This window comes from Oncorhynchus kisutch, linkage group LG14 (assembly GCF_002021735.2).
Source record: "Oncorhynchus kisutch isolate 150728-3 linkage group LG14, Okis_V2, whole genome shotgun sequence".
Lineage (NCBI taxonomy): Eukaryota > Metazoa > Chordata > Actinopteri > Salmoniformes > Salmonidae > Oncorhynchus > Oncorhynchus kisutch.
The window spans coordinates 16,008,741-16,021,053 of NC_034187.2; the positions used below are offsets into that span (position 1 = coordinate 16,008,741).

At 43.8% G+C, this 12,313-nt stretch overlaps 1 protein-coding gene across 1 annotated transcript in view; it reads right to left on the reverse strand.

Moving 5' to 3' along the window:
* LOC109903223 (coiled-coil domain-containing protein 85C-A-like) overlaps positions 1 to 12,313 on the reverse strand; it is a 90,152-nt gene extending 77,839 nt beyond the window's left edge. The window contains exon 1 of the mRNA XM_031787902.1: positions 10,914 to 12,313. Within this exon, the coding sequence (XP_031643762.1) occupies positions 10,914 to 11,619 (706 nt within the window). The 5' untranslated portion in view covers positions 11,620 to 12,313. The remainder of the gene's footprint in view (positions 1 to 10,913) is intronic.

The following is a 12,313-nucleotide window of genomic DNA, read 5'->3' on the forward strand; positions in this document are numbered from 1 at the left end:
TACCACAGTGTGCCATCACAGTGGCAAGATTTGTGACCTGTTGCCACAAGAAAAGGGCAATCAGTGAAGAACAAACACCATCGTAAATACAACCCATATTTATGTTTATTTATTTTCCCTTTTGCACTTTATATGACATTTGTAATGTCTTTATTATTTTTGGAACTTTTGGGGGTGTAATGTTTACTGTTCATTTTTTATGTTTATTTCACTTTTCTTTATTATCTAGTTCACTTGCTTTGGCAATGTAAACATATGTTTCCCATGCCAATAAAGCCATTGAATTGAATTGACAGGGGGGAATGAGGGCTTGATAGGGTGGGCAAACAAGTGCAACAGGGAAAGAGAGAGAGAGAGAATAAATGAGAGTAAATGAGTGAGTGAGTGAGTGAGTGAGTGAGTGAGTGAGTAAGCGAGTGAAAGAAAGAGACCCATTGATAAAAGTTTGGGGGGTAGTGGGTGGAGGAGGAGAAGGGCAGCTGGGAAGCAGGGCACAGAACTGAACACAACAGAGATGGCTGAACAAAGACCTCCACAGGCCCATACAGCCTCACACACAGCCCCCAAGCCTGACTCTATAGTGCCTGATCAAACACATCATCCAGGAAGTGAGCCAGGACCCGAGACAGGGCAAAACCAAACACACACAGAGCCATAACACAGAGCACACAGAGCCATAACACAGAGCACAGAGAGCCATAACACAGAGCCATAACACAGAGCACACAGAGCCATAACACAGAGCCATACCACAGAGCCATAACACAGAGCCATAACACAGAGCACACAGAGCCATAACACAGAGCCATACCACAGAGCCATAACACAGAGCCATAACACAGAGCACACAGAGCCATAACACAGAGCACACAGAGCCATAACACAGAGCCATAACACAGAGCACACAAAGCCATAACAAAGAGCACACAGAGCCATAACACAGAGCACACAGAGCCATAACACAGAGCCATACCACAGAGCCATAACACAGAGCCATAACACAGAGAACACAGAGCCATAACACAGAGAACACAGAGCCATAACACAGAGCACACAGAGCCATAACACAGAGCACACAGAGCCATAACACAGAGCACACAGAGCCATAACACAGAGCACACAGAGCCATAACACAGAGCACACAGAGCCATAACACAGAGCACACAGAGCCATAACACAGAGCACACAGAGCCATAACACAGAGCACACAGAGCCATAACACAGAGCACACAGAGCCATAAAACAGAGCACACAGCTTTTAACAGCACAAGTGTTCCAGCAGGACCATTAGACAGGAGGACCAAACCAAGAGGCAAAGCCAACCAAACATACCATAGTCCTAAGAGCAACCGGAACCCATGGACCAAAAATATCTCAAGGTGCATTAAAAATACAGTATTACTGAATACTGATGATTCTGCCCTAATGGAGGTACTGTAATCAGACACAAACCAACAAAGCTCAGTGCTTTCAGGGCCCCACCACACCTCCCCACTGTACTGCTGGGTGTTTCAGCCAAAGTCAACCTCCCCCTCACCTCCCCTCTCTCCAAACAAGATAAGAGTTATCACTGCACTGCCAACTATGTAGACTGTCTAATCACCTCAAAACGGTGTGAAGTGAACAGAGTAGGGGAAAATATTTAGTCAGTTAAACACTACGACCAAACCCTTTCCTGAAAGGCATTCTTGTTATGGACAAGTTTATTATACCTGATTATCATTATGAAATTATTAAAACAACTTCTAAAGTACATAAGTGAGTGGGAAAGCTTAAGAACAATAGAACAAAAGAGTGAAGTCATTGCAATTCCCAGACTGTAGAAGAGACAACAAAAAAAGCCAGATGGATGGAGAGAGAACCCTTTTCAGAGAGAATCCTGTTTAGTCTCATGAGAACGACTGTAAAGCTTTCAGTCCAGTGATGTGTTTTAGTCATAAATAAAGCTGTGTACTTGCTGATTGACAAGCACCTTAGTGGTGTACAGTAGGTTGTATATAAGATGGTCTCACACACAAGCACACACACGGCATGCCACCTTTGCGATAGAACAGGCCTGAATTCTTCAGGGTGTCGGAGACGTTCCACAGGGATGTTGGTTCATGCCGACGCGATGGCATCACGCAGTTGTTGCAGAATGGATGGCGGTACATTCATGCTGTGAACAGCCCGTTCCATCTCATCTCAAACATGCTCTATAGGGTTGAGGTCTGGGGACTGACCAGGCAGGTCAAGTCAACTGAACTCACTGTCATGTTCCAGGCAATGTTTTTCCACTCCTCAATTGTCCAGTGTTGGTGACAGTGTGCCCACTGGAGCCTCGTCTTGTTTTTAGCTGATAGGAGGGGAACCTGGTGTGGTCGTCTGCTGCAATAGCCCATCCGTGACAGTGATCAATGATCAATGAGTTGTGTCTTCCGAGATGCCGTTCTGCACACCACTGTTGTACTGCGCCGTTATTTCTCTGCTTGTGGCCCACCTGTTAGATTGCACGATTCTTGCCGTTCTCCTTTGACTTCTCTCATCAAATCAAATCAAATGTATTTATATAGCCCTTTGTACATCAGCTGATATCTCAAAGTGCTGTGCAGAAACCCAGCCTAAAACCCCAAACAGCAAGCAACGCGCTCTTTTATTCCACATGACGGCCCTTGACTGGATATTTTTTGTTTGTCGCACCACTCTCTGTAAAACCTAATCACTGTCATGCGTGAGAAGCCCAGGAGGGCGGGCGTTTCTGAGATACTGGATACGGCTTGCCTGGCACCGACCATCATACCACGCTCAAAGTCGCTTAGGTCACTTGATTTGACCATTCTAACGTTCCATCAAACAGTAACTGAATGCCTTGATGCCTGTCTGCCTGCTTTATATAGCAAGCCACGGCCATAAGACTCACTGTCTGTAGGGTAAAGGGGCAAAGTGTACCTAATAAACTGTCTGCGCTGGAATGAATCCTCTGAATTTACAGTCGGACTAATCTCAACAAGTGGGCTCTCTCACCATACATATCCCTCTACACACACACACACACACACACACAGAGAGAGAGTCTAAAACTGTGACTGATAACCCTCCCACATGGCTCGGCTAGTAAATAAAAGCAGTGGGTAAAACTGACAGCGACACTGTGGCACCTCGTTCCCCTCAGCTACAGCGGCTGATTTAATAGGCCAGAGCGCAGAGAGAACCAATAAACTGGCAAAAACTCTTAGATTGATCTCACCATGACCACTGCATCACACACAGATGAGAGAATGCTGGAGGAGAAACATTAGTCTTGGTGGGGATAGAATTTCACTGTTAGTCTACACCCGTTGTGACACTGTGACAATGAACCAACCAGAATACAACAGCCAGCCAGGCTCTGACCGAGCAGCTTGTGCCAAAACCAGACCACATTCACACAACATGGCACTATGATCAATACAGTTTGTCCATCAGAGTATTATTAACAAAGGCCACATGCAGGGCTGTATGCCCACTGTAACAATGGCTTTGTCACAGCGACCACCAGCTAGTCACAGACCTGACACTGCAAATTTCACACATCGAATGCATTCCAAATGGCATCCTATTCCCTAGTACTACACTACTTTTGACCAGGGCCCATAGGGCATACCCATAGGGCTCTGGTCAAAAGTAGTGGTCTAAATAGGGAACCGGGTGCTATTTGGGACAGAAACACATTGATTAGCCTTAGCCGCATGGACAAAAGAGACACACATATGTCTCAGTCTGTACTGTAGCTGTATTAAGGAGACGGTCTGTACTGAGGCTGTATTGATGAGATAGTCTGTACTGTAGCTGTATGGAGGAGAAGGTCTGTACTGTAGCTATATTAAGGAGACGGTCTGTACTGTAGCTGTATTGATGAGATGGTCTGTACTGTAGCTGTATTGAGGAGATGGTCTGTACTGTAGCTGTATTGTTGAGATGGTCTGTACTGTAGCTGTATTGATGAGATGGTCTGTACTGTAGCTGTATTAAGGAGACGGTCTGTACTGTAGCTGTATTGATGAGATGGTCTGTACTGTAGCTGTATTGAGGAGAAGGTCTGTACTGTAGCTGTATGGAGGAGATGGTCTGTACTGTAGCTGTATTGTTGAGATGGTCTGTACTGTAGCTGTATTGATGAGATGGTCTGTACTGTAGCTGTATTGTTGAGATGGTCTGTACTGTAGCTGTATTGATGAGATGGTCTGTACTGTAGCTGTATTGTTGAGATGGTCTGTACTGTAGCTGTATTGTTGAGATGGTCTGTACTGTAGCTGTATTGATGAGATGGTCTGTACTGTAGCTGTATTGATAAGACAGTCTGTACTGTAGCTGTATTGAGGAGAAGGTCTGTACTGTAGCTGTATGGAGGAGATGGTCTGTACTGTAGCTGTATTGATGAGATGGTCTGTACTGTAGCTGTATTGATGAGATGGTCTGTACTGTAGCTGTATTGATGAGATGGTCTGTACTGTAGCTGTATTGATGAGACGGTCTGTACTGTAGCTGTATTGATGAGATGGTCTGTACTGTAGCTGTATTGTTGAGATGGTCTGTACTGTAGCTGTATTGTTGAGATGGTCTGTACTGTAGCTGTATTGAGGAGATGGTCTGTACTGTAGCTGTATTGATGAGATGGTCTGTACTGTAGCTGTATGGAGGAGATGGTCTGTACTGTAGCTGTATTGATGAGATGGTCTGTACTGTAGCTGTATTGATGAGATGGTCTGTACTGTAGCTGTATTGTTGAGATGGTCTGTACTGTAGCTGTATTGATGAGATGGTCTGTACTGTAGCTGTATTGTTGAGATGGTCTGTACTGTAGCTGTATTGTTGAGATGGTCTGTACTGTAGCTGTATTGATGAGATGGTCTGTACTGTAGCTGTATTGATAAGACAGTCTGTACTGTAGCTGTATTGAGGAGAAGGTCTGTACTGTAGCTGTATGGAGGAGATGGTCTGTACTGTAGCTGTATTGATGAGATGGTCTGTACTGTAGCTGTATTGATGAGATGGTCTGTACTGTAGCTGTATTGATGAGATGGTCTGTACTGTAGCTGTATTGATGAGACGGTCTGTACTGTAGCTGTATTGATGAGATGGTCTGTACTGTAGCTGTATTGTTGAGATGGTCTGTACTGTAGCTGTATTGTTGAGATGGTCTGTACTGTAGCTGTATTGAGGAGATGGTCTGTACTGTAGCTGTATTGATGAGATGGTCTGTACTGTAGCTGTATGGAGGAGATGGTCTGTACTGTAGCTGTATTGATGAGATGGTCTGTACTGTAGCTGTATTGATGAGATGGTCTGTACTGTAGCTGTATTGTTGAGATGGTCTGTACTGTAGCTATATTGTTCTTGTCTCTCGTTGGCTGGCCCTCGCTTCATACTCGTCGCCAAACCCACTGGCTCCATGTCATCTACAAGACCCTGCTAGGCAAAGTCCCCCCTTATCTCAGCTCGCTGGTCACCATAGCATCTCCCACCTGTAGCACACGCTCCAGCAGGTATATCTCTCTAGTCACCCCCAAAACCAATTCTTTCTTTGGCCGCCTCTCCTTCCAGTTCTCTGCTGCCAATGACTGGAACGAACTACAAACATCTCTGAAACTGGAAACACTTATCTCCCTCCCTAGCTTTAAGCACCAACTGTCAGAGCAGCTCACAGATTACTGCACCTGTACATAGCCCACCTATAATTTAGCCCAAACAACTACCTCTTTCCCAACTGTATTTAATTTTTATTTATTTATTTATTTTGCTCCTTTGCACCCCATTATTTTTATTTCTACTTTGCACATTCTTCCATTGCAAAACTACCATTCCAGTGTTTTACTTGCTATATTGTATTTACTTTGCCACCATGGCCTTTTTTGCCTTTACCTCCCTTCCCACCTCATTTGCTCACATTGTATATAGACTTGTTTATACTGTATTATTGACTGTATGTCTGTTTTACTCCATGTCTAACTCTGTGTCGTTGTATCTGTCGAACTGCTTTGCTTTATCTTGGCCAGGTCGCAATTGTAAATGAGAACTTGTTCTCAACTTGCCTACCTGGTTAAATAAAGGTAAATAAATAAATAAATAAATTGTTGAGATGTTCTGTACTGTAGCTGTATTGAGGAGACGGTCTGTACTGTAGCTGTATGGAGGAGAATGTCTGTACTGTAGCTGTATTGAGGAGACGGTCTGTACTGTAGCTGTATGGAGGAGATGGTCTGTACTGTAGCTGTATGGAGGAGATGGTCTGTACTGTAGCTGTATGGAGGAGATGGTCTGTACTGTAGCTGTATGGAGGAGATGGTCTGTACTGTAGCTGTATGGAGGAGATGGTCTGTACTGTAGCTGTATGGAGGAGATGGTCTGTACTGTAGCTGTATTGTTGAGATGGTCTGTACTGTAGCTGTATTGAGGAGATGGTCTGTACTGTAGCTGTATTGATGAGATGGTCTGTACTGTAGCTGTATTGAGGAGACGGTCTGTACTGTAGTTGTATTGATGACATGGTCTGTACTGTAGCTGTATGGAGGAGATGGTCTGTACTGTAGCTGTATTGATGAGATGGTCTGTACTGTAGCTGTATGGAGGAGATGGTCTGTACTGTAGCTGTATTAAGGAGACAGTCTGTACTGTAGCTGTATTGAGGAGATGGTCTGTACTGTAGCTGTATTGATAAGACAGTCTGTACTGTAGCTGTATTGATGAGATGGTCTGTACTGTAGCTGTATTGTTGAGATGGTCTGTACTGTAGCTGTATGGAGGAGATGGTCTGTACTGTAGCTGTATTGTTGAGATGGTCTGTACTGTAGCTGTATTGAGGAGATGGTCTGTACTGTAGCTGTATTGATGAGATGGTCTGTACTGTAGCTGTATTGAGGAGACGGTCTGTACTGTAGTTGTATTGATGACATGGTCTGTACTGTAGCTGTATGGAGGAGATGGTCTGTACTGTAGCTGTATTGATGAGATGGTCTGTACTGTAGCTGTATGGAGGAGATGGTCTGTACTGTAGCTGTATTAAGGAGACAGTCTGTACTGTAGCTGTATTGATGACATGGTCTGTACTGTAGCTGTATGGAGGAGATGGTCTGTACTGTAGCTGTATTGATGAGATGGTCTGTACTTTAGCTGTATTGTTGAGATGGTCTGTACTGTAGCTGTATTGAGGAGATGGTCTGTACTGTAGCTGTATTGATGAGATGGTCTGTACTGTAGCTGTATTGAGGAGACGGTCTGTACTGTAGTTGTATTGATGACATGGTCTGTACTGTAGCTGTATGGAGGAGATGGTCTGTACTGTAGCTGTATTGATGAGATGGTCTGTACTGTAGCTGTATGGAGGAGATGGTCTGTACTGTAGCTGTATTAAGGAGACAGTCTGTACTGTAGCTGTATTGAGGAGATGGTCTGTACTGTAGCTGTATTGATAAGACAGTCTGTACTGTAGCTGTATTGATGAGATGGTCTGTACTGTAGCTGTATTGTTGAGATGGTCTGTACTGTAGCTGTATTGTTGAGATGGTCTGTACTGTAGCTGTATTGAGGAGATGGTCTGTACTGTAGCTGTATTGAGGAGATGGTCTGTACTGTAGCTGTATTGTTGAGATGGTCTGTACTGTAGCTGTATTGTTGAGATGGTCTGTACTGTAGCTGTATTGTTGAGATGGTCTGTACTGTAGCTGTATTGAGGAGATGGTCTGTACTGTAGCTGTATTGAGGAGATGGTCTGTACTGTAGCTGTATTGTTGAGATGGTCTGTACTGTAGCTGTATTGAGGAGATGGTCTGTACTGTAGCTGTATTGTTGAGATGGTCTGTACTGTAGCTGTATGGAGGAGATGATCTGTATTGTAGCTGTATTGATGAGATGGTCTGTACTGTAGCTGTATGGAGATGGTCTGTACTGTAGCTGTATTGATAAGACAGTCTGTACTGTAGCTGTATTGATGAGATGGTCTGTACTGTAGCTGTATTGATGAGATGTGATGTATGTCCAGCCAACTGTCCTTACTGTAAGAGTAGCATATGGGCCACAGAGTTTATCATCTAGTAAAAAGAGGGGTTGAGGGAATAGGGAGTAGGAGTAGTGGAAAGATGGGATAGAGGTAATTTAGAAGTGAGTGGAGAGCAGTGGATAGCGATAAGTGCATATCTAAGATAAGAAAAAGACTTGGTTTATAGAGAGGCTCCATTAGCAGACTGGGTCCTTTCAACTTTTCAACACAGCTAGATTACTATGAAGTTAAACACAGCTTGTCTAAAAGTTGAATACATGTTGACTGGCGTGCGTCCTACTTAACATGTCAACATATGGACAGTTTGCAGAGCTCAGGCAGTGCACTGTAACAGAAAACTGTAAATTATATGCTAATTTGGGGTATTATCAACAGTAATATACTCTGAAACATTTTACTGCTGCATACTGAAAATGATGGTGCATTGTGGGAAATGTTGTGGGTGTGGAAAGAATTGCTGTAGTTCCAATGGTACTGGAATTTTTGGAGAGCCAAAAGCCTTTTGACCACTAGTGGGGGTGCATGCTATTGTTGTTTCTTGCTCATTAACATATTTTGAGGCATGCCTTGTAAGAGGATATATTTGTTGCACTCATGAGTGAGAACGCCATACCAACTTAACTTATAAGTGGTTATAGTGCCCCATAACTTGTGTAGGGGACAGATTGGCATAGCAGCAGGTCCTAACCCTTTCCTGCAATCAACGACCAAAGGTTCTCTCTTTGCCCTCATGGGTGAAATGTACAAAATGTAAACAAATCTAAATTAGCTATATATTTTTTTTATGTTCTATTCTGAACAGTTTTGTTAAATTTCAGTCTTTTGTGATGTATATAAAGTATAATATTGGGATGAAAACTTAAAATGAAATACATTTGTAATACAAATCTCTTAAATGGTTGAGCATTTTTGGGTCTGTTTTGCATTGTAGTCACTGCCAGTTTAGTAAACCTTTGTTAAGGCCTCTAGAAGTGATACAGAACACCAAATATGTATTAATGTACTGTAATGTGTAAACACTTTACCTAGCAGCCAACCTGCTCTCACCAGTCTCTTGTAATTACAGTAAAATAATGTAAAATACAAACCCCTACCCTCAATGAACTCATTCATTCAATCATTCATTTATTCAGATTATGGTAGCATTTAGTTTTTTTTACAGTACAATATAATACATTTTACGGTGTGGTACTGGGTGTCATTACACAGTACTTGCTTTGATACTGTATGTATATTACAGTCAGTGTACTGTAATATGAAATACAGAATTAGACTCGCCACTGAGCTGCCTGTAAGCTACTGTCAAATTCATGTTTTTTTAAATAAAAACCCTGGTGTGGTTCCCACCTTGAAGCATGGAGGAGGAGGTGTGATGGTGTGGGAGTGCTTTTTAGGTGACAGTCTGTGATTTATTTAGAATTCAATGCACACTTAACCAGCATGGCTCCCACAGCATTCTGCAGCGATATGCCATCTCATCTGGTTTGCGCTTAGTGGGACTATAATTTGTTTTTAAACAGGACAACCCAAAACACATCTAATTGAGATGGTTTGAGATGAGTTGGACCTCAGAGTGAAGGATAAGCAGCCAACAAGTGCTTAGCATATGTGGGAACTCCTTCAAGACTGTTGGAAAAGCATTCCAGGTGAAGCTGGTGGAGAGAATGCCAAGAGTGTGCAAAGCTGTCATCAAGGCAAAATGTGGCTACTTTGAAGAATCTCAAATATAAAATATATTTGGATTTGTTTTTGGTTACTACATGATTCCATATGTGTTATTTCATAGTTTTGATGTCTTCACTATTATTCTACAATGTAGAACATAATAAAAATAAAGAAAAACCCTGGAATGAGTAGGTGTGTCCGAACTTTTGACTAGTACTGCACCTTGGTGGTCAGGGTGTGTGGAGAGGGGTGAGGGTGGGGAACCCACTGGAAATACCCACATCCACATATCTCTACATCTCTTATCTACCATTCAACACTAACAGCAGCAGTAATGTAAACTTCCTCTGAACCCAGTCAGCCACCATGTTATTACTATGTAACAGGGCATGACAGAAAGGCCTAGTTCACCTTCCAAGGAGGTGTTTATGTATAGCATACTAGCTGACTATGAACCGATAAATAAGCATTTGTCACATTTTACATTAGGTTGCACATGAGTCTCTTGTGATAGGACATAAGACACAGTGCAAGGTGTGGTTATGGGTGCACAGATTAGATTGAAATGCAGACCGCATTCAAGGGTGGGAGGGACATTGTTTTAAGACTGTCTGGTTTTGGGGTGATAGGTCCTTATCAGACTTTCCATGTCTCCTTGTGGACCATTAACAGGTCAGGAGGTCATGATGACCTGGGCATGTTCCAAACTGGCCTTACTCCTTCCTGATAAGACATCTTTCATCATGATGTCACTGGAACACTCTGATGTCAGAGGTGTGAGTTAAGGGCATCAGTGTGACAAGTGGGGTTCTATAATTCTAGGTTGTGTCCCAGATGGCTCCCTATATAGTGCCCTACAAGACTCAAAACGAATGTATGTTTTTTGGGCAGGGCTTCAATTCAAACCAATTCTATCACACACTTACAAGTAACTTGTGTGCTTGGCTATATGCATATTAAACTCTCATTCACTTTCTCTACTTACACAGCCAGCTAGGGCAGATTTCAGAATAGCTAATATCTGTAGGCTATATATTTAACACATCTGCATGAAAGGACAGCACTAGGCCCCCTACCAACCATTCACACATTGGAGTCCTATATATCAAACTAAAGATGTAGTCTATAAAATGAACATTCCCATCATCTTCAATAATAAGGTGCACTCTGTAGGGAAACTCACTCACACATATTCTATAATTCACAGGATGTTATGTCTTTCTATGGGACTCACCATGCAGTTCATTAGGGATGCTCCTGTGGATGTATGACAGCGGCGACAGGTCGTCCATAGACCTCCGCAGGGACGCTATCTTCCCCTCGGCTGGCATGTGTATGTGGTTGTGGTCAGGACTACCGGCACTGCCGGTGCTGGAGGTACTACTCCCGTCCCCGACGTCCCTAATGGTTCTGGTGCCCCCGTTCAGGTTGGTCAGGCTGGACTGGGAGTCTATAGAGCTCCGTGACCCGGCTCCGTTCCTCTCCTCCTCCAACATCAGAATGATCTCCTTCAGTTCCAGGTTCTCCCGCATCACAGAGCCCTGGTTGGCTTCCAGATCCTTCAGCTTCTGATGGTACACCCCGACATCCTTCCACATCGATCCTGCGGTGTAGCGGCCAAAGTGTTGCCACTCCCGAGACAGCTTCTTGCCCTTCTGCCTGTCGTCGTCCAGGAAACAGCAGAGCTCCCGGAGCTCGTGGTTGTCGTCCTGCAGCTTCTGGTTGATCTCCTTGAGGCTGCGGATCTCGTGAAGGTGGACCTGTAGTCTCCGGTTCACGTCTTTCATCATGTTCCCGTGCTCCACCATTAAATTCATTTTCTCGTTATCCGTTCTCCGTAGCTTCCTGATGAGCTCATCTTTTCCGAGTCTAGAGAGCTCCTCGTCCGTGAGTTTGCTCAAGTCATCCAGCAACGGTCCGTCTGGGGCATTTCTGTCCATGTTCCCCTCTTGGTGTTGCGCTTCTACGTAGGTTCGATTGCACTCTAAAGTGTCTATAGGATGTCTAAACCGAGCCTAAACGGTGACTTTGTAAAGAAAATCAAATCCATAATAGATTAAGTTATTCCAATGCGACATGAAGGAAGGATAACGATGAATTCAACAGGCCAGGAATCTGTAGCCTAATAAAAACGCGTTGGAGCTAAGCAAGTGACCCAAATAGGCAGGCAAGTAAGCAGGTAGCAGCGTGTACATAATCCCCTTGTCAAATTCAGCAAAATCGCAAAAAGCATATTTTCGTTTTCATTCCGATAAATGCTCTCAGAGTGGAGTTTGGAGAGACACCGTGCCCGCTTTTACGCACCGGACAGACCGGGAGAGAAGTGGTTATCTTTGGACATCGGATTCGCCGAATTACTTGAAAGGATCTCCCACAGCCTCCCTGATCCTCAGCAAGCACTGCATCAACTCGCAATGTAAGAGCTTTTGTGTCCACAGCGCAGGTTTGCTTTTAGCCAGGCAATATTCATTCAAAAGACAGAAATGTTCACGCTAACAAGCGCATACGAGCTCATAAAGCAATTCCTCCTTTACCAGCAAGGCCGACATGCACTAAAGTGACAGTATTCTGATCAAATGATGTCCTCAATCAAGGCAGCAAGGTTGGAATTCGCCCTCTGATCTCAGCATCCTG